Source organism: Solanum dulcamara, chromosome 10 (genome assembly GCF_947179165.1).
Source record: "Solanum dulcamara chromosome 10, daSolDulc1.2, whole genome shotgun sequence".
In the NCBI taxonomy this organism is placed as follows: domain Eukaryota; kingdom Viridiplantae; phylum Streptophyta; class Magnoliopsida; order Solanales; family Solanaceae; genus Solanum; species Solanum dulcamara.
The window spans coordinates 7,304,554-7,327,788 of NC_077246.1; the positions used below are offsets into that span (position 1 = coordinate 7,304,554).

The window sequence follows — 23,235 nt, forward strand, 5'->3', positions numbered from 1 at the left end:
GTGCCAAAACCAGAGTAAGGACGGTAGGAGGGGACTCAGAGTACTTTCCAGTTGTGATGGGGTTGCATCAAGGATCAACCCTTAGTTCATTTTTATTTGCCTTGGTGATGGATGGATTGACGCGATAAATTCAAGGTGAGGTGTCATGGTGTATACTTCTTGCGGACGACATAGTCTTGATCGATGAGACTCGTAGCGAAGTTAAGCTAAGCTGGAGGATTGGAGACATACCTTGGAGCCTAAAGTGTTTAAGCTGAGTAGGACCAAGCCAGAGTACCTAGAGTGCAAGTTCAGTGAGACACCTCAGGAGGTTGACGCGGAAGTTAGGCTTGGTGACCAGGCCATCCAAAAGAAAAGTAGTTTCAAGTAACTTGGGTCTATCATGCAAGGCAGCAGGAAGATTGACGATGATGTCACACATCGTATTGGGGCAGGGTAGATGAAATGGAGGCTCGCTTCCGGTGTGTTATATGACAAGAAGGTGCCACCACAACTTAAGGGTAATTTCTACAAAGTGGTGGTTAGACCGGCTATGTTATATAGGGCAGAGTGTTGGCCAGTTAAGGTCTCTCACGTTCAAAAGATGAAAGTAGCTGAGATGAGAATGTTGATATGGATGTGTAGGCATACTAGGAGCGACAGGATTAGAAATGAGGCTATTCGGAACAAGGTAGGAGTGGCCTTGGTGGAAGACAAGATGCGGAAAATGCGACTGAGATGGTTTGGGCATGTGAAGAGGAGAGACACAGATGCCCCAGTGAGGAGGTGTGAGAGGTTGGCCATGGATGATTTCAGAAGAGGTAGGGGTAGGCCGAAGAAATATTGGAGAGAGGTGATTAGACAGGACATGGCGCAGTTACAGCTTACCGAGGACATGACCTTAGATAGGAGGGTGTGGAGGACCTACATTAGGGTAGAAGGCTAGTACATAGTCTCGTTATTCTTTCCTATTAGTAGGCGCATTAGCGCACTATAATTTCTTTTGTGGAGGACTCAGATTAGGATAAAAGACTAGGTGACTTATCCTTACACCATAGTAGTTGTAGTTCTGCTCATTGTTTATTGCCATTTGATTTCTGCATTGTATTGTTGTTTATAGGTGTGGGGTCATTGTACTTTGATTATCTTATTTATTTATAGTAGTTAATGTCTCTTTCTTTCCGTACTATTCTACCATGACTTTCTCACTTTTGTTATTTCTTGTTTTCATCTTGTTTTCGATATGCTTCTCCCTATCTAACCTTTTATCTTGTTTTCCTCTCTTGAGCCGAGCGTCTTTCAAAAACAACCGCCCTACTTGTTGTTGTTGTACAAAGAGACAGAGGTTACTATATCACTTCTATAGGAAAGGACCATGGAGGAAAATTTGAAAGCGAGCTTTTGAAAAATTCCAGGATGTGCAAGAATACTATTAGCTAAATTTGTCCCTAGTAATACTATTGGATCAAATATGTCTCTGCTGTTATCAAAGTATGTAAAAATACCTTCTTTTTTTTAATGATTGTCTGTATAACCTGACATTTGGATGAAGTAAACGTCACGTGGTGTGCCACCTCACTATAATGTCAGACCATATGGACAATCTTTAAAAAGATGAAAAATTTTATATACTCTAATTACGGCAGGGCACATTTGACTCTATAGTATGAACCAATTTTGCTAATAGACAAAAGTAGAGAGACAATTTTGACCCTTTTTCTCTTTTTACAATTAATCCACCATGCCACACAACCTTCATAGTTTACTCCTATCCATCAAAGGTTTCCCCCAAGCAAAGAAAGAAAATGTAAGATGTTTTACCAGAGGAAGAGGGGACTTGCAATACTGTGGTTACATTAAGGGAAAATAATGCTTGTATTCTCTATATATCAGACATTGGACAGAACTTTTCACCTTAAACTATACATAACAAAACTAGAAAGCTAAACAGCCTTAAATGCAACAATAATCGCCCAGCAGTAATTCAAACATATCTTTAGGTGTAAGAAAAGTTGTTCCGCCTAAAATTAATTCGACTTCAGGCCTGCTGCTCTCAGATAATGCCTCCTGAGCTTCTCGAACCTATGGATAGAACAAGGAGGTACTGTTATTTCACGTAGCATCAACGAGCATACTTCAATTGAAAGAGAGAGAATAGCAGTGTTTTAAAGTGATTGAACAAGGAGGGATATCAACAAGCATACTTCAATATTGAAAGAAGGAGAATTGCAGTGTTTTATAGTGATTGAACAAGGAGAGACATCAACGAGCATAATTCAATTGACAGAGAAAGGATAGCAGTGATTTATAGTATTTTTCGCTTTATTAACTAATATCTTAACCGTTGTTGCATACATGCCTCACAAATTCATTAAACCAATACGAAAGCAGAAACATGAAAGGTCCAGGAAACAGAAGTACTCAAAAAAAGGCACTGAAGAGTTCGAGGAAAACAAACCTCTACACCATTTATGCCCCCCACAACAAATACGAGAATAACATCATGATCTGCCAGACTTGGCTTTGCCTGCAAAAATTCCAGAATCAAATCAGCAACTTAGACTAGCAAAGAAAATATTGATATCTAATTGAATCATACCTGCCCAAGGCCAAATCTCCCAAACCCGCTTTTGAATAGGCGGCCAACAGTAGATGAATGATACTGTAAGTCAGGTACTTCATGCTTATCTAACACCCTTGATAGCACATTATAAAGCAGTCCTTTGTTTGAGTAAGGATCATCATTGAACTTACTCAGAGCCTGTGACCACTCTCTGAATGAAATATTCTTTTTTAAGCTGGACAATTTGTGAAAGAATTTGAAAAGATTATCCACCCTATCACGTAACTCTAACTTTAATTGCATGTCATCATACACTTGCTCTTTTCTTTTTTCTTTTCCAGAATCTTCATCACCCCAATTACCCCAATCATCATCATCAAAATCAATGCTTTCGGTATTACAAAAATCTTCCTTCTTTTCTTCTGATTTTTTGTTAAAGTTGGCTTCTAGCTCCTGAGTTAAACCTTGCAGAAACTTTAATTTCGCAACTGTTGGGTTCTCAACAATCGCATCAACAATTGCTTCTTTCATAAAATGCTCCTCTTGCCAAGAGAAAGGACCAACAGTCCCAGAAGATGGGAAATTCTCACCTGCCAATATATATCCAACAACCGTGAGTAGCAGAGCATCTTGTAGAGCAAGAAGCCCCCGTTGAGCATCCATCTTATTATTACCCAGTGAACTAACTAACGCACTTTTATTTATGAGATCACTAATTTGAGCAGCAAGACTTTGGCTTGTGTCCCCAGCATTTACATTTAGTATCTTCTCAGCACTGCCAAATGCATCCCATTTAGCACTATGTGATTCATCCAATGCAAATAGTGCTGCTGCTGCTAGCTGGATGATTCCTTTGTTTTTCGCCAGAGATGACTGACTTTTAGCTAATGCCTTAATCATAGTCTGCAGATCTGATTTTGAAGCATAACCAGGACGGATTTTTGCATTCAATGATATATTTTCTCGACGTAAACTTTCTTGCAACCATTTCTTGATCAGCACAGCCCCATCTTTTGTTCTTCGCTCTAGTATGGCTTCTAGGTACGGTGTTCCATGAAAATTTTCTGTAGAGACAAAAGAACCACAAAGAAGGTCACTCTGAACATCTTGTGAGGAAATTTCACCACTAAGTTTAGTGCTAAAGTTCACCAACTCAACCATTTGAGAAGTTGAGTCTCTTGAATTCCAACCATGGAGAAATGCTTCAACGCTTTCCACCAGCTGAAAGTTGTCAGAACTTGAAGTTTCCTCTCTTAGGAAATTATTGAGTGGTATCTTAATGGAGAGGGGAGATCGTTGCAAGTAAGCAGGGCCAAGTTTAACCTGGCTATGGGAGCTTTTAGCTTGACTTAAGGATGCCATCCGTTCTCTGTGAGGCAATGATGAAAACATTTGATCCACAAGTGAATCCCCGTGACAGCATGGAGTAAGAAGGTCGAGAGTGCGGTCAATGAGTAATAGCCCTGCAGATCTCTTACGTCGACCGACATCATAAAGACTTGACATGTCTGTCAGAAGCTTTCCAACAGTTTTTGAAATATCACCCAGGGAAAATATCTCAAGTTTCAGGTCCATCTACAAATTGAATATATTAGCTTTCAAAATACAGGCTGAATGAGGCAAAATCTTACAAAAACAATAGGTAATACAATTGCAATTCAATATATCAGTTGTTCAAAATCCATATTAAATTATTGCGATGCATTTTACTTTCTAAATAACAATGTCCCACTATTTACCCTTTATTTCCACAAAAAGACTTAACCTTGTGTTTATCCTCTTCTTTTTTAAAGCGAAAAGGTCCAAGCTTGATCCTATAAATACTATTAGAAATTGCTCAATTTTTCCCTCCATTAGACTTTTGGTCCATTCATCACCCTTACCATTAGCAAATTGTCTCATACTTTCTCTTGCCATTAACAGCACTCCAACATGAAATTGGTGGACTCCACGTGTCCAAGTTTATCTCTCAATTGACTATGGTTTAATATTACCTTCAGATTGGAACTCTGTTAGAGTCAAGGGCAAAAAAAATGAGACTTTCCTGATGGCAGGGGTAAGATTAGACAAAAAATTCGACCGACGGAAAAGTTGCTCAATGTCAGATAATACATGGCAATTTTTTCCTTTTTAAATAAAGAACAGTAGTTTTATCTTTGATGTGTTATTATTAATTAATTCATCTCGTAAATTAAAATTAAATATTCAGCATAAAGCAGGCTTATTCCGGCATTTTAAGCTTGCATAAGCATATTTACGGATATATACTTTTTTTTCTTTTAGGAATTTCACCGTTTTATACTTAAATCTGACTGCTGTTTTTAGTTTTTTTATATGGAATCCAACAACTACTGTTTGTTATATGTATGTGTGTGTATTTTAAGAAAATTACCAATTATATAGTACTTTTGTATACAATAAGTTATATTCAATACATATAAATGGCCCATGCATTGCAGAGGCTTGTACCAAGATAGAGATAATGCCATCCTAAACACGTGTCAGTGAGAAGGTCTAGTCAAATTGCACTACCATTGTGGATAACAAGGGTGCCAATTGGTGGACATCTTTTTTATTTTCAATTCATGAATCATGATAGAAGAGAACATTCAAATCGGTAAAGAAATTTTCAGACAAGTGAAAGCATGATTACCTTTGCTGCCAGATGATATAGAAATTGAGCGGTAAGAGTTGCCCCAGGAGGGACATCCTCACCATCAGCAGTTGTCCCAGTACTTATTGGAGGTAACCCAAAGCTTATAGAGTTATCATGTTCAGTGGATAGGCATGCTTCGGCAATTGATCCTTCTGAAGGCAAGACAAAGAATCTAGGTGAAAAAGGACACAAGACCAATGGAAAGTGATGCACAGAAACTTTCAACTTTTTCTGTACATCTTCTGTCCGGTCTATTACACTGTCTTCATACAAATTTTGTGCACTTGCAACAGAACTGAAATTAAGAGTCTCCTCTTCACTTGTGGTTAATTGTGACCATCCTTCATCTTCAGTGGATGTACTTTCCTTTACTGTGCTTTCTCTGGTATGACAAGAGTTCATCAGAAACTTTCTGGCAAGCTCCTCATAATCTTGGACAAGCAAAGATTCATATTCACAATATGCATCCGGTCCTAAAGGGGATTCAGGATATGCTGAGTGACCTGTCTGAAATAAGTGAATTTGGTCATACACTTAAAATGAGGTAAACATACGACATTGCAGATTGATCGTACAAGAAGCTATTAAATGACAATTTCCTATGTCCATTGGTTGGGAATGTCAATGACATAATTAAGACCTAACATATACCAGTAAAATAGACAACCTCGAAATCTTTGCACTAGGACATTAGTCCAAAAGCACTAGACTAAATTTCTTAAAACAGATAAATGAACTTTCAGTTCACAATGCAGCCTTCTTTGATTGAGATATTTCTGTTGGTAAAAGGAGAGTATTTGATAAAAGAAGCAACTCCAGATCCACTATTGAACTTATTTGATAAGTTAGTTTCACCAGGGTCTATTAACAACCTATGTTTCGCACCTAACAGAAAAGTGACACAGCGATTACAAAGAGATAGACCATCAATAACATGAAATAAGGTCAGAAAAAGAAGTTATTCTGGCTATAAGTAATTTTCCGTAAAATCTGTAACTAACTTGAAACCATGGCCTTAGAAGTAGTCTAACACTGAGATCACTGAAACTAAACAAATTAAGCTATAATTGTGGTGGCCGGCAGATCTCATCCAGAATGGGGAAGCCATTCGTGGGTGAAAGAAAATGCTTTCCATTGAACCTTCCCTATCCATCCTGTATTCTCTGCTGAACCCCTCTGAGTGAAGGTAAGATGCTCAGTACCTTCACTTAGCAGTGTTCAGAAGCTTTCTTTTGTCCTACTAAGACCAAGAGGACGAGCTAACCTTGTCCACAGCATATTTCAAGTACAATATGACTATCCTTTCATTTACAATCAAAGTACATAATGACAAATATATCTTGAGATAACATCCATTAGTCTTGCCTTCAATTGATTAGACCAGCATTGTTGTATATATTTTAAAGGCAAGTTCTATAGAATGGTGGTAAAACCGGAATTGTTGTATGGAGTGTCGAGAATTCTCACGTTTAGAAGATGAAAGTGGTTGAAATGAAAATGCTACGATGGAGGGATAAGATTAGAAATGAAGCTATCCAGGACAAGACGGGAGTGGCTTCAATAGAGGACAAAATGCGCGAGGCCAGATTGAGATGGATCAGGCATGTGAAGAGGAGATGTATGGATGCCCCGGTGCGAAGGTGTGAGAGGTTGGTCATGGATGGTTTCAGGAGAGGTCTAGGTAGACCGAATAAGTATTGAGAGGTAATAAGACAAGACATGACTTAGCTGCAGCTTACCGAGGACATGACCTTAGATCGGAAATTATGGAGGACACAAATTAGGGTAAAATGTTAGTGGGTAGTTGGTGTGTTGTGTTAGCTTATCCTGTCATATGAGTAGTAGTACTCTTGTAGTTTCTTTAATTCAATTTATTGTTTATTGTTTTGTTATAATATTGGTTTGTTAGTATTTGTTGTTTCTTGTACTTACATTAATTCTTCCTCTGAACTGCTTTGGATTGTTCCTATTACTATTGTTTTTATCCTTGAGTCGAGGATCTATCGAAAACAGCCTCTCTACCTTGAGGTGGAGGCAAGGTCTGCGTACACTCTACCCAGATTCCACTTTGTGGGACTACATTGGGTATGTTGTTGTTGTTGTTTACACTTCTTGTAAAGGGACAGGAAAGAGAATCCGCACGAAATTCTGGACGAGCATATATATAAAAGTTAAAACCCTTACAGTAATGAGTACCAACCAAGAAAGATCTGCATGTCTCCCATTTTTCCAAAAGCTTAAAATTGATTCAGACGTAATGGATGGATATATGTATATTTATTTTTTAATAAAGAATAATGTGGTTGATGTAAGCAAAACATTGGTAATAAAACCAATATATATCAGGTACCATTGTCGAATTTAATGAGTAGAAGATCTCATCTTGAGAGGTTATAGTCCAATATGTTTTGCAAAATACAACCAGATTTTATTCAGAAAACAAGTAGTATGATGAAATGTTCAGAAACAAAATATTCAATATATAGAGTGAAGAACATTTTATCTACCGCACAAAAAGTACCTCTGAAATGCATGTAAATATAGCACAGCTGCACACAGTCTGAAGTGCACTCAGGCAACGTAAAATGTATCTATGTGCATCACTTAGAAGACGTGACGTGATGACAACAATTTTCTTTGCAGGCCCAGAATTCAATTTCCAATCAACCACCTACAAGGAAGACATTGAAGACTGGTTCAAACAAAAGGTAGATCAAAAACTGGAAAAGCATATAACAAGAGGCTCTTTTTGTGTGTGGGTATATGTATATTAGCTTTTCTTTAATTCGTAGTAAGAATTTTATGAACAATTCTATTCATTAACATTCTGTCCAATAATCTATTGCGGATGCCTACACGGCAGCCTTGTGCATGACTCACAGTAAGTTTCACTATTTTCAAGGAGATATTCGTTGTTAATATAAATCCATGTTGAGCTTGCTTATAGGTCTTTCAGCCCAAATACAGCTTAATTTTTTTCCTCTCCCTTTTTTTTTTTTGGGGGGGGAGGGGGGATAAAGCCTACAGGTTACTGAAACTCTTGATGAGGACTTCTTTCCTTTATTTTTTTCATAAGCAATCTTAACAGGAGTTGAGAATTCTTCATGAGAATTCAAACCAAATATTTACAATCATATTACTTTTAAGACACATAACATGCAGTTTTCAAAACAAATTACTTCTCCTGAAGTGGAATCATATAATGTTTCCTTTTCCAATGTGAAGTGAAGCTACTAGCCTATTATTTATAGAGTATGGCACACATATGTGATTATGCAACTTAAACTATATCATGATGTTAACTAAAAGAGAATTCACTCAACAACTTCCGACTCAACTAAAATAAGTACAACTATTGATACCTTATCGAGAGGAGACATTTTCTCTAAGCTGCAAATGGCATGTGCACCAAGCTCCAGAAAAAGAGAGAATGCTCCAACATATTCAAAACTTTCGGTACACCCTGCATCCAGATAAATTATGGCATCTCTAATTTCATCTGATAACTGCAAAAAGATACAGAAAAAGTTTTAAATTGGATTATTGTTCCCCAAAATTCAGGAGGAAATCAAGTTAAAATCATTCACCATGCTTCCTTCAAAGAGAAGTTCCAGTGACTACACAAGTACAGAAGTGCCCTTTGCTTATTATAAAGATTAGAACAGGTGAGGACTAGTTCACTTGGTGAGATCCCTGCCTTCCACAGTTGAGGTGGAGAGTTCAAACCCCATCTGTAGCGATAGCATTCCCTTCCCCTTTCCTCCCCTCCCCCTCCCACCATGCAATAAAATATTTTTTTTTAAAAAAAGAAGTACGTAGGTGAGGAAAAAAAGAGGAGATATAACAAATAATTAAATAATATTCAACTATTTTGCCTCCTATAAAAGTAGAGTTGAACAATAGTTCTCTAATTTTTTGGTTATTTTTTCAGCAGAGAAGGTAAAGAAACTAAATGAAATTGTTCATCATAGAGCAAGTTCTTTCTAGAATCTGACATAATAACAACAACAAGAGCAACAATTACAATGCTTCAACCCCGAACAAGAAGGGATCGGCTATATGAATCCTTGTTCTTCATGTTGCTCCATTTAAGTTTATCTAAGTATGATATTATAAGATTAAAAATAAATTTAAGAAGCACTACAAATAATATTTTCCACTAACATATAAATGACCAGACTACAAGACTCCTCAAAAACATTGGACTTAAAGTAAATACACTAGCACGCCTAAAATTTAATAACAATTTATACCAACTAATCGGTATCACCTATAAAGATCTTTTTCTTCCATTTTGTCCCTATTTTTAGCTAGGTTTGCATGGACCCCCAAGAGATTGTGAACTTTTCGAGACAACTTCCTTCCATGTAAGTTTAGCTCTACCTTGTTCTCACTATATTTCGCACTTATAGACCCGTGAATCTAGAGGCCAAAGCAGAACATGAGTACATGACCAAACAGCCTCAAGTGATCCCTTCTGACAAATGTTGTCTACTTTAATTGTTTTTCTAATCTTGTATGATCAACCATTCTTCTTATCATTTGAATCTATCACACTCATTGTAAGGATATGTTTCTCTTCCAAAATTCTATCGGAAAAGAAACAACATTAAATGAATATGATATTTTTTCCTTCACTTTAAGTATATATGAAAAAACCTCTCTATCTCCATGAGGTAGTGGTAAGGTCTACGTACGCTCTACCCTACCCAGACCCCACTTGTGGGATTTCACTGGGTATGTTGTTGTTGTTGTTGTTTAAGTATATGCGAACTGGAGTTTCCTCAGTAATTAGGAAAGGAAAATAGGGTATCACTGTTGTTCCTTCTTAAACATAAGAAGACAATTAAAACAACAAAATAATAAAATTGGAGAAGAGATTGTCAAGTTGAGATATTTCTACCAATATAATCTACCATCACACGTTAAGACGAAACTATCCTTCTTCCTCCTTTCCATTTTCTTTATCACATAGTCAACCAACCAAATAAAAAACCTCACAAGCATAACATAAAGTAGAAATGTAAAATCTAAGCGTCATGAATTCGAAGTTCTCTCTCAATCTATTCTCCAAAGTGTTACAAAAGTTTCAGGCAATATTAACATCCATGTGTGTGGTTTAGCGGTTGATAAGACTGGAATGAAGATCACAAAAGAACATGGTTAGAATCCCAACAAAACCAGAATTTAGGTGATTTTTCTGCATGCGAATTACCTTGTTTGTGTTAGTGGGAGAAACCAGGTACCCAATTGGATAGTCGAGCTACTCATGGTGGACTGAATGTCAATCAATAAAACAAAATATATTATTCAAAAAAAAAGAATTTTGCACATTATCTCTGCCTATGAGAAAAGCATAAGAACTATCGGTCTGAGTATTAGTGTACAAATTATGATGAAACTCAGAATCCTAGGGCCTGAACAGAGAATATAGATATAGAGGAATCATGGAGCCTATACAATTAGTTTGGGATTGAGGCATAGTTGATATAACTAAAATATTCATAAAACAAAGAAATTTATGATCTCTTTAGCATGGTTAGACACTAGCCTGAACTCTTTAGCTACTCTCTCCGTCCCAAATTATGTGACACAGCAGGAATTTCAAGAGTCAACCAAGTTTTTCTTTGACAGAAATATTTTATATGCCTTTCAAATATTTTAAGTTGTGATTTACAGTACTTTTTACCTGGATTTCAAATATATAAATTTTATTTCAAAATCCTCAAAGCTTCTAACGTTGAATTCACTATCAAAATTTAGAAAGTTTAAATCTCGAAATTTCAACTTTGGGAGTATTTCTGTTTAACTCCTTAGCTGTCAATTCCTAAAAATTATTTCCTCTCTAAATTCTAGCGATTCAGCTCAACCTTTAAAGCAGATAAATTTGTGAATGCACAATTTGATCAGTAGCAGAACTGAGAAAACAATTCAAGCTTGACGATTTTAATACATCGAACGATGTCTGATTAACGAAAGAGAAGACTCACTTGTCTAATGGAATCCATACAACACTTGATCACATCAACCGTAGCCATAATTCCTCTCATGCGACGTAGACGGTACCGGAGAAAGATATATTTCCGGCGACGGAATTCCTGCGAATTTCACTTCAATCACTGTGCATCTGGATGGTGAATGCAGCATAATCACGGACCCGCTGGACTTCCAGTGGGCTCGCTCATGTGAAGGATGAAGTGCACAAATAGCCGTATTTAGGACCTCCATTTAATGAATAGCCAAATTTAATATAGCTTTTACAGTTTAGCCACCTTAAAATTATATTGGTCTAAAGTTTCAAATTTCAAATGTACAAGTCCGAAGTTGGATATCACCAAATTTAACCATGTAAATCGGAATAAGATTGAAAATTAGCCTCAGATATAGAAGAGATATTAGATGACCCATCTACTTGGAAGAAGGCAGACACAAATATATAAAATTTAACATATTTTGTGTATAATTTAAATATCATACATGCTCGTCTAAATTGAATGACAATCCCTAACTTGAATCAATTTATTTGAAGTTTGAAAACTACTATTTTTTAGATTTGAAATTATAGCATTTGAAAGTGAAATTTATAAAAATGCATAGAATGTAAATTAATCTTTAGTGGTTAGACAATAAAAAAAAGAAAAAATTACTAGGAAAAATATTTTTTAATAAATAATTATTGATTTTAGCGATACTTTTTATTTATTATCATTTATAGCAATATATAGCAATAGTATGATATATCTACTATATATTAAAAGTGAATTATGCATGCAATATAAATGTATTATAAGTGTTTTAAAATATATTACACTTGTTTGGTAAGAAATTGACACAATGTATTATAAGTGTATTAAAGTATGTGATAAATATATTATCCATGAATAAAACATGTATTATATGAGTTTTATAAATTATTCTCGCTAATATATATTAAAATTGTATTATAAGTGTTCAGTGAAAAAAAAATATTATTGCTATAAATGGTAAATATTTTTTTAATATAGTACATTTATGTAAATTTTCCAAAAAAATAAGAGGGGTAAAAAGTTGGAAGTTTTCGACTAGAACTCACTATTCCAAAATCTTTGTACTTAATCAAATGGAAACAATGAAGAAATATTACCAAAGTATCACTTCCACTTGTTCTGCCTTTTAATTACATACCTATTTTTTTATGGAAGTCAAATTGGCCCCTTAAATTACTTCAAAGTGGAATTATTACCTCATTTATTATTAACGTAACAAGGAAATGAAGGTAATTATCACATAAGTACCTAATACCTTCTTGATGGACACTTAAATATGCTCTTCTTTGAAATTTCATTTTAAATTGCAGAACAAGGAGTTATCTCATGTGATGTTTTTTATGAATAGATGTTGTATTTAAGAGTTTCATTCACAATCCCATGCAGAATTTGTATTCCATTTCACAAATAATCACTGTTAAGTTCATTAGACTAGCAAGTCAAAAGAGTTTTTAGTTCACATAATCTTGCAGAATTATGTATCTCAATACTTTTGCATCGGAAAAGGGTCAAAAATGCCTTTAAAATTATGTGAAATGAAAATGCCATCAGTTGATAGTTTGGTCCAAAAATGTCCTTATTGTTACTTAATGAGTCAAAAATGTTTTTTTTCAAATAAATATATTATCTTTTTTCTTTTTAAACACATTATTTTCCTAGTGATGATTTTTTTTAATTAAAAAATAAGTATCCTACTTCAATTCGGAAAAGATTAAGAAATAAAAATATTTTTTATTTTATTATAAAAATTCAATCGTTATCTAAAGGAAAATTAATGGCGGAGAATCTATGATCTTATATATATGACCTATATTATCTGTTAAAAAGGTACATGAAATTATTCTATTTTAATTGTTAAAATACAATTAAAAAAACAAGATTATTTCCTACTTATTTATTAGTTAAAGTGATTTTAAAACAAAAGAAACAGGAATAGGATTCATTTAAAAGTAACTTTTTAATTGGAATGCCCTCATAGTAATTATTCTATGCCCTCATACTAACCCCGACATTAATTTTCATGTAGGTAACGATAAAAGTTTTATAATAAAATAGGAAATATTTTATTTCTTAATATTTTTTAAGAATTGAAGTAATAAACATTTTTAAATTAAAAAAATAATCATAGGAAAAGAATGTGTTTTAAAAAGACCCATATGATATATTTGGAAAATGCATTTTTGACTCGTTAAATTAACAATTAGGGCATTTTTGAATCAAACTATCAATTGAAGACATTTTTATTCATTTCACATAGTTTAAGAACATTTTTTACCCTATTCCGCTTTTGCGTTAAAGATGAACTGTATGGTTGCATTGCATGTAACTAAATTGCTTATAGAAGATTGATAACTAAACAAATGATGACTATTAATATCTTGTCGGTACAGAAAAAAATATGAACAAATTTCAATTTATACTCTAAATAGAAATCCAGTTTATGATTTATTACTTCACTTGTTCAAACTTACCATGTCGTATCATCAAGCCTTAGGAGATGGTTCATTTTTTGGTTCTATCGATCAACTTTTTGAATGCAGTGATTAGTTGATTTGGGTGTTAATTGAGGTGAATTTGTTATATGTCTAAGACAATATGGAAATAATGACTTGTGTTTTAATTTCTAGAGAATACTTCATTTTCTGATGCACACATTAGTATACATACCATACATTAATTTAGATCTCACCTTAAATTAGTGCTGTTAAATTTGATAATCTTACTGGCGTGGCCTAGTGGTCAATCAATATCGGCTCTATGCTTTAATAAATAAGGCATACGTCTTAGGTCTCCTTTTTTAGGGCCTCAAATTTTTATCAAGAATAAATTATATTTTAGTATTTTTTTTAGAAAAAAATTATTATTTATGATAGAAATATAATTCTTTAAAAAATTATATTATTTTATTCTCTTTAACCCCTTTTCAGAATAAAAGAAATCAAGAAAACATTGTTTTGTCTTCTTACATTTTATCCTTTTGTTCTCTCTTTCTCCAAATCTTTGATAAGATAGTGTAATACTCGATCAAAAATAAGAATTAATAGCCGAAAAGTATTGAACAAAGTGAATTGCGAATTCTCTTTTTTTAATTTCTTCTTGGATTTTCAAGCAATATTACAACAACCATGTTAAAGTGGGGTATACCAAGTTATCAACTTCTTGAATCAAATTATATGGTTATAACTCTTATTTTTATCTAAAATTTCTCAAACTTATTACTTATAAAATTATGTTAACGATTCATATAATGATTGTCTCAGTAAAAGGATGTTTTTCAATGTTGAATTGGTAAAATCTTACCTAAAACTAATAATTGAAAAAAAAAATCTGAAGAAATCATTTATGAAAAAATATCAAGTAATAATTTGCATCTAAAAAGCTAGAAAATACATTTTAAAAATAAATACATATAAAGTTTATTTAGATTTTAGACCTCTAATTGAAATTTCGCTTTAGGCTCCAATTATGTTGAGCCGCCCCTGTGGTCAATGAAGTGGTTAAACAACAATGGAGACAAATAATTTCTTTCCATCTGTCCTAGCCTTATGGACACAACTACTTGGTACATATTGCTAGTAGAAAGCGGCAAATATTTCGTGAAATTAGTTAGAGATGCACGCAAGCTGATTCAAACACCACAATTATTAAAAATAAAGAATATTGATAATCTCATTGTATGAATGAAACTCATTAGGATGCTTGAGGGTGATCTACAGAACATTCAATTGGAAACCATTAGGTTTCAGCATTTCTGGTCAAAAGTTACAGGAAGGCTGGTGATGTCCTATTCAGGTTGCATCCATCTACCTTTCTCCACTTAGATTTCGAGTTTTCGTCCGAATATCAATATATTTGCCTTTTTCAGAAATAAGAATTTTTTTTTTAATTAATTTTGATATGTTTTACTTGAGTTAATGACCTATCAAAGACAACCTCTTTACATTCATAAAGTAACAATAAGGTTGCGTCCCTCTACCTTTCTCCACTTAGGTTTCGGGTTTTTGTCCAAATATCAATATATTTACCTCTCTCATGTGATTTTGATATGTTTTACTTGAGTCGAGGACCTATCAAAGACAATATTTTTACTTTCACGAGGTAGGGGTAAGGTTGTGTCCCTCTACCTTTCTCCACTAAGATTTGGGGTTTTCATCCAAATAGCAATACATTTGCCTGCTCAGAAACAAGAAATTTCCTTTTCTTTACCTTCGCGAGGTAGGGGTAAGGTTGCGTCCCTCTACCTTTCTCCACTTAGGTTTCGGGTTTTCATCTAAATATCAATACATTTACCTCTCTCAGAAACAAGAAAAAATCTTTCTTACTGATTTTGATATGTTTTACTTGAGTCGAGGACCTATCAAAAATAATCTCTTTACCTTCACAAGGTAGGGGTAAGGTTGCGTCCCTCTACTTTTCTCTACTTAGGTTTCGGGTTTCATCCAAATATCAATACATTTGCCTCTCTCAGAAATAAGAAATTTTCTTTTCTTACTGAGTTTGATATCTTTTACTTGAGTCAAGGTCCCATCAAAGACAACCTCTTTACCTTCACAAAGTAAGGGTAAGGCTATGTCCCTCTACCTTTCTCCACTTAGGTTTCAGATTTTCGTCCAAATATTAGTACATTTTCCTCTAGAAAGAAGAAATTTTCTTCTTACTGATTTTGATATGTTTTACTTAAGTCGATGGTCTATCAAAGACAACCTCTTTACCTTTTACTGATTTTGATATGTTTTACTTAAGTCGATGGTCTATCAAAGACAACCTCTTTACCTTCACAAGATAGGGGTAAGGCTGCGTCCCTCTACCTTTTCTCCACTTAGGTTTCGAGTTTTCATCCAAATATCAATATATTTACGTACCTCTCTCAGAAACAAGAAATTTTCTTTTTTTATTAATTTTGATATTTTTTACTTGAATCGGAGGTCTATCAAAGACAACATCTTTACCTTCACAAGGTACGGGTAAGGCTACGGCTACGTCCCTCTACCTTTCTCCACTTAGTTTTCGGGTTTTCATCTAAATATCAATACATTTTCCTCTCTCAAAAATAAAGAAATTCCTCTGAGTATGCAATTGTGAGGTAAACTACTTTACTGCTTCTCCATAAACATCAACAAGAAACTCCATTACTCTATGTTTCTCCACAAATCCCTCACAACGAGCAAGGGATTAACGTTTACATTAGGTTTCACGATCACCTGTACAGATAACTCTTATTCCATCATGTAATTACAGGATATGAGTTTGCACTTATAAAGCCATTACAAGTATAGAGTCTATACAGCAAACAATATATTATCGGTCACCTTCGCGCCAATCATACTTTTCGATATGTACAACAAAGCCATGAGAAACAAACCAGAGGAGTTCAGAAAAGCCTTTACATCTTCTACTGAGCTTCTTCTATATATGTCAATGCCTTGAGTTCCTGATAGAATGGTGAAATTATAAGCAGAGAAATTAAGAAACTGGAAAAAATAAGGAACACGTAAACAATAGGGGCATGGAGTTCAAGAAATAAATGAAGACTTAAATAAAAGGCACGGAGTTCATGAAATAAATGAAGACTTAAACCAAAAGGCAAGGAGCTCAGGAAACAAAAGGAGAGTTATACAATAGGCACGGAGTTTAGGAAATAAATGAAGATTTAAACAATAGGCGAAAACTTGTGATCATAAACATGTCATGACATTTGTATGGCTATGCCTATAAAAGCTTCTCATCAAGGATAAAATGGGAAGTTTAACTTAAATTACTTCTAAGTTTAGAAAGTTGTCGTTTCTTATTGGAACAGACTAAAAAGAAAATGTTGTCACATAAACTTGAATGGGAAATGAATCATGGATCTAATTCAACCCCAAAAACCAGCTCAAGAGATAAAGATTGCACAAGTCATATTAAAGAGACCACTCATCCCTTAAAGGGGCGATGTGGGACTCTTTCAGAATACAAATACATAAACATGTATATTGGAAGAAATAAAGAATTTACCTCAAGAGTTTCACAAATGCTGTTGCTTCTCTGTCATTTTAACAATTGTTTCCCACTTGGAATCACTAGGTAGTGGCTTAGAAGACTGGTTATTAGGATTGAGTCCTGTCCCGATATAAGCCCGTGAAGATGCATTCTTTGTGGATAAAGAAGGTAAAGTGCGGCAAAGCCATGAATCTGATGGAGATTTCGGTAAAGGTGGTGGAACAAGAAACTCTGGGTGCACTTTGCATGAGTTCTCTAACTTTTCTTTCCTCGGAATTGGCTTTCTGTTTTTTCCTACACCATCACTGTCAGACTTTGCTAAGGTCATTGCATATTGGTAACAATCTTGAGCTTGACAGGTAGATGTCCATGTTTTCGTCTCCCTTCCATTGTTCAGTTTTTCCACTGAACGTGGTGGATTGAAGTCAGCTTTCCTTTGAAGATATGGCTTTAATGAAGTGTCAGACGAATAAAGTGAAGAATCTACAAATGGTTTTTGTTTTATCATCTGTTCAAGTATCTCAACGTCCTCGTGTTGTAACTTAGATTGTTTTTTATCTGGAGAACATGATATCTTAACTGACGAATCCATTTTATGCACAATATCTATGTACAGAGTTTTCTCTACAAAAGGAGTTAAAACATCTACTTCCCTGCTATTGCTCTGATCAGACAAGCACTTGACTTCCGGATTATTTTCTTCCGCGTTAGTGCGAAGCATTGTCATATTATCGTAAGGGTCATTGGCATAAGTTGAATAGGCCCTGCCCTCGGCATCATTCTTATCCTCGTGTGGTTCAGTTGTTATGTATCCAATGACAGACCTTTGCTCACTTACATCAGATGTTGATCGCTGTAAAAGATAACAAGAATTATAATTATAGTTTAGTCAGAGAAAATCTGTGCAAGAAAGTTAGCACAACACGAGTGGATAAAGTAAATCAATGAGTGCCAGGAAGAAAAGTATGGAAGTTCATACCTCATTCTCCGTTCCGCTACAAGCAGTAGAAAAGGATCCAGTTCGCATTCTACCGACAGGAAAGACGGGCATTCGAGTTCTAGCACTCATTGCAGGTACAGGATTCAGCATACGAAAAGAACTTTTCAAGCAAAAATGAGGCAACAATCCACAAATTTTAGTAGATAAATTTCCACTATCATAACAGTCATCATCACTTTCTTCTTCGTAGTCTATATAATCATAAGCTTGGGAATGATAAAGTGTAAAACTAGGTCCGTAGCGCAACTGAGGCTGTCTATCCCCATGTATTATATTCTTTGTCTGTCTTCGTTGATCCTCAACAGGTTGTTGCTTCTTGCGGACGTAGTAAGGTGTTTCTGAAGTCTTATCTGAAGTCATTGCCTTAGCTGCTGGCAGAAATCGACCCATCATGAAATCCTTAGTCTGCGGATTCGTTGAAGAAGTTCGAGATTGTTTTGCATTCGGCTCATCAAATCCACTTAAGACACTTACACTACAATTTAGGAAGGATGATTCAGTTCTTGAAAGTGTATCCAGGGCATCCAAATAGGCTTCATCGTCAACCTCCAATTCAATCTTTTCCTTATCGTGCATTATCTCTTTTGAGCTGTCAAAACTCTCAACCTTCTTTACATTTTCATCTGAAAAAGAAGTGCAACTCGGCATGACATTTTGAAATTTTCCAGTTTGATTGAAATCTTGGTAATCTCTTAACTTCCACCCAGGGGGAAGCTTTGGCGCGGTAGGAGGTTTTTCCGTGAGACGAGTTTGTGGTCTGCTCTCATCCTTAGGTCTTCCGGGGCTATGTTCCCAGAGGAAAGGAACAGTTCCTGGCTTTACCACTAAGCCTGACTTCAATTCTGATTTGCAAGGAGGAGGATGCGTCATAGTGGGAAAGGAATTGTCAGTTTTCTTTTTCTCATCTCTCTGGGAAATCATCGCCGGAGAGATTCGTCTTACTGACAAAAGAGGTTGATTGAACTTCAATTGCTTGCCCTCCATGAAATGATTTGGCAACTTAACACCGCCTTATTTCTGCACGCTCAACAATCAAATTGTGAAAAATTCTTCAATGTATGACGACAACAAAATATAACGCAACAGGGACCAGCTGATCGCTTTTAAATCGATGTTACACCAGTGCCTTCATTTTTAACTATAACAACAAACTAAGATCAGTTAAGTTCTTATAGAAATGATGTTGAGTCGTGTCGTCCTCAAAGCTTAGATCTCTATGTAAATAGATATGGATTTATAAAATGAAACCACTTTTACTTTCCAGTAAAAAATGAAAGAAAGTCAACATATTCCTGAAATCTCGCTACCTCTTTAGTTTCGGCCACCCCTACTTGCTTATTCACAATACACTATCAACGAAAATCAGAAACATTTTTCTGGAGAATGCTATGGGGAAACCTTGGGTATATAGTTCAAAGTAAAACACACTAGTGTGTCTCGGATCCTCTAAAAGTAGTTCATTTTTAGAGTATTAGATACGGGTTCGGCAGAAGAGTCCAAGCAACATAGGTCGGTCTTCAGAATAACTCCATTGGCCAATAATAACAATAAGATTGACCCTCTTTCTGAACTTCCATTTAAAAGAGGAAAGGAGGTGAAGAGAAAGACACACTAGTGTGTCTCGGATCCTCTAAAAGTAGTTCATTTTTAGAGTATTAGATACGGGTTCGGCAGAAGAGTCCAAGCAACATAGGTCGGTCTTCAGAATAACTCCATTGGCCAATAATAACAATAAGATTGACCCTCTTTCTGAACTTCCATTTAAAAGAGGAAAGGAGGTGAAGAGAAAGATACCTTTTACTATAAATCTTGAGGACATAGTTCATTCATCAATACAATTTAGACACTTCTCATATTCGGACTATCAAGATCGACTTGATGGGGGATCCAAGTAGATAAATCTTTTATAGTAAACTCCACCCCCACCAAACTCCCTACCTGATAGTTTTGACTCGGACTTCCAACCAAGGTGCTCCCGAAAGCAGAGCTAGGATTTTGAGTTCATGGATTCTGGATTCTAGAAAAGGCACCTTACTAGGTTTTGAATAAACTATTTATACATATTAAGTAGATTTTTAAACACAAATACAAGGTCTAGCCAAAACTACTGAGTTCTATATGACTTGTAGCCCGAGTTCTGAATTACTTAGGATCAACTATATGACTCCATTGTACTAATTTCACTCTATTCATGTCCAATTCATTTCAAAACTAGATACTTTTGCTTTTTCTTTCACATTATCATATAACTATGTCCAGTGGCTTGAGGGGTGTCGACCGACACCTCTTCGTCGGAAAAACAGTGTAGCTAGATAAAAATATTCTTTATGTATATATATTATATATTGACACTTCTTGACTTCTACCGTTTAGCTTCTTTATATTTATATTGACATTACACATCCTTAACCAGCATAATTAAAGAAACTACATAATTTTCATTTGCAAATTCAAGAAATTTAATTTGGAATCTAAACATTTAACAATCATTTATTTTCCTTCAAATAACTAGACAACATCTCCAAATTCCATAATCTCTATTTCCTAGCACAATATAACTCACAGAAGGAAAATTTGAGCTTTTACAAAAAGTGATTTTGCTTTCAAAAAAAGTACTGTTTAAAATGTTTTTTTAATTATTTTTTTTCAAGATTTCACACACTGGTTTCTAAAATCTTTCAAAAAGAGGTAGTAATTTTTTTTTCCCAAAAAAGAAAAAGGTTCAAATCATCAACACTTTCTAGTAAAACCTAACAAATGCTTCTACAAACTTTTTGTAACTTTTCCTTTAATGGCTTGATTATTAAGAAGATTGAAACTTGAAGAATTCTTGAAATTCAACTAAAAAATTACCTTTTTTATTTTTTTTACCAAATTAAATTTTTTCAAAATCTTTCCAAAAAAAAGGGTAGTAAAAAAAATCTGAACACCCACCCCACCCCACCTTTCGGAAAGTTTGAAACTTGAAGAATTCTTGAAACTCAGCTACATAAGCCCACAAAGGAAAAAAAAAGTATCCAATGGAGCAGTAATAAGCATATCAATCCAACAGAAAATTCTAATTAAAAAAAATTAAAAAAAACAGAGAAAAACACCACATGCAAGAACATAAATAAAAAGTAAAAAAATAGAATACCTTTAGCAAATGGATGATGGTCTAGGCCTGAAATTGTTTTTTTTTTTTTTGCCTGGCTGAATGATTGAATTTAAGTGTTTAAAATAGCTATCAAAAACCCAATTTCAGAAAGAAAAAAAAAGTGAGAAATGAGATAAGAGAGAGAAACAGAGAGATTAGCTAAAGAATAAAGTTTTTTTTGGATTCTCCAATTGAGCAAGTTTCGAGCTTTGCTTCAATGGAAAAATCCAATTTGCTTTTTAAAAAAAGAAGATAAAATAAAATTAATAAAATTAAAAGTCTTGCAGTTAGTTAAGAAGAATCAATACGTTTCTTTTGACCAGCGTTTACCTCAATTATTATGCACTTGAATTTGCTTTGTGAATCAATGGGTTTAAATCACGTGATGGCATTTATTTGTCGGTGAAATATTAAAATTTACTATGATCTCAGATGGTTTGAATGGTAATAGATGACCCAAATCGATCCCTTCTTAATATCTTTTGAATCGAGAGACTGTTGCATAAGACTTGCTTAATACACAATTTATTTTCATGTGTAGTTTGGGGTTTATAATTGTGACACGGACTTAAAAAAACAATAATAATATATCTGTATTATTCAAGTTGAGTGCTTTTAGGAAATAAAATATTTCTATTCTTTACGATAAGCATTTTCTAAATATATTTCAAAAAATATATGAGTAAAAAACTATGATAAAAAAATTTAAGAGAAAAATATTTCAAAATTGTTCAATTTTTATCCTCGGGTTATATTATTTATTTATTTTTGAAAAACTATCTTATTAGACATTAGGGGTGTCAATGGTTTTCAAAAAACCAACTTAACCTACTAAATCGAACCACACCAAACCGATTTTTAGGTTTCTTTTTATAAAATCGATGTTTTTTTATATAAATTTGTAACCGTACCAAATAATTAGGTGGGTCTTTCATTTTGTAAAAATTAATCAAAAAAATACTGAACCGTATCAAATAATATATATGTAAAATTTATCTTATATATCAAATTTAAAAATAATAAAATATTAATTTTTTTGCTTTAGACACAAGATAATGAAAGTGATTACAAGCGACAACATAATTAACACTCAAAATCCTTACACTAAAACTTTTAATTCTCCTCCGATTAAAGCTAAATTAGTTCTAACATCTCAACTCTCGAATAGTGACTATTAAACTACAAGATATTCCAACGATCTTGGCTAACAAGCTACAAGTTATTAGATATTTTTCCTCTCCTATGGTTGAAATTTCTCTTATTAGATACATAAATTAAGTAAACTTAGTTCTTGAGTTTCATATTGATTGATTCTTTCAGCTCGTGTGATGTAAATTATATATTTTGTTTTTGCTTTATATTTTTTTACACTACCATAATATAATGTGATGAATTTCTATTCTTATTTTCTTGATTCATCACCTCTTTAACAATAAAAATGTTTAGAGATTTTTTGTCAAAGTCATCCCAAGTATACATAATAGCATTTTTTTAATTTATTTTTTAGTATACATAATAGTGTGTTCTAATTTTTATATTTTTTAAATAAAAAACCAAAAATTAACCGAACCGTACTGATACCGAAGAGAAACTGAGATAATGAAACGGTTTTGAAAAGTCTAGTTTTGGACTTTTGGTTATAAGAACTAATATAATGAAAAATAATATGGTATAAATTTCATAAAGCAACCGCCCAAACTGTACCATTGACACCCCATTAGACATACATCCATATCAATATACTAATTCTGCCTATATTTTCTAATAATTACGTATTTTACCATTAATATCGTACATCAGAAAGATACACCTAGATATGTGTATTTTTACTATCAGATACACTAAAATAGGGAGAGAGGCGAGCGAGATAGTCATGTATCCCAAATACATGCAAAT

At 34.1% G+C, this 23,235-nt stretch overlaps 2 protein-coding genes across 6 annotated transcripts; both read right to left on the reverse strand.

Moving 5' to 3' along the window:
• Positions 1 to 1,813: 1,813 nt before the first annotated feature.
• Positions 1,814 to 11,404, reverse strand: LOC129870203 (sec1 family domain-containing protein MIP3-like). Of its 5 annotated transcripts, XM_055944866.1 has the most exons (8): positions 11,189 to 11,388; positions 10,414 to 10,475; positions 8,561 to 8,704; positions 7,720 to 7,869; positions 5,196 to 5,705; positions 2,579 to 4,117; positions 2,438 to 2,506; positions 1,814 to 2,061 (listed from the first exon to the last, which is right to left on the reverse strand). In XM_055944866.1, the coding sequence occupies exons 3-8, from the start codon at positions 8,576 to 8,578 to the stop codon at positions 1,933 to 1,935; spliced, it is 2,415 nt and encodes an 804-aa protein (XP_055800841.1). In that variant the 5' UTR covers positions 8,579 to 8,704; positions 10,414 to 10,475; positions 11,189 to 11,388; the 3' UTR covers positions 1,814 to 1,932. The 5 variants fall into 5 exon arrangements, with proteins under 5 accessions (XP_055800841.1, XP_055800839.1, XP_055800842.1 ...); XM_055944864.1 differs by lacking the exon at positions 10,414 to 10,475 and having other exon boundaries at positions 11,189 to 11,404; XM_055944867.1 differs by lacking the exon at positions 10,414 to 10,475 and having other exon boundaries at positions 8,561 to 8,661.
• A 4,920-nt stretch (positions 11,405 to 16,324) lies between these two features.
• LOC129870444 (uncharacterized) lies at positions 16,325 to 21,581 on the reverse strand. Its single transcript, XM_055945242.1, has 4 exons — positions 21,340 to 21,581; positions 18,183 to 19,220; positions 17,219 to 18,056; positions 16,325 to 16,655 (listed from the first exon to the last, which is right to left on the reverse strand). Exons 2-3 carry the CDS (start codon positions 19,185 to 19,187, stop codon positions 17,229 to 17,231), a joined length of 1,833 nt encoding a protein of 610 aa, XP_055801217.1. The 5' UTR covers positions 19,188 to 19,220; positions 21,340 to 21,581; the 3' UTR covers positions 16,325 to 16,655; positions 17,219 to 17,228.
• Positions 21,582 to 23,235: the final 1,654 nt, after the last annotated feature.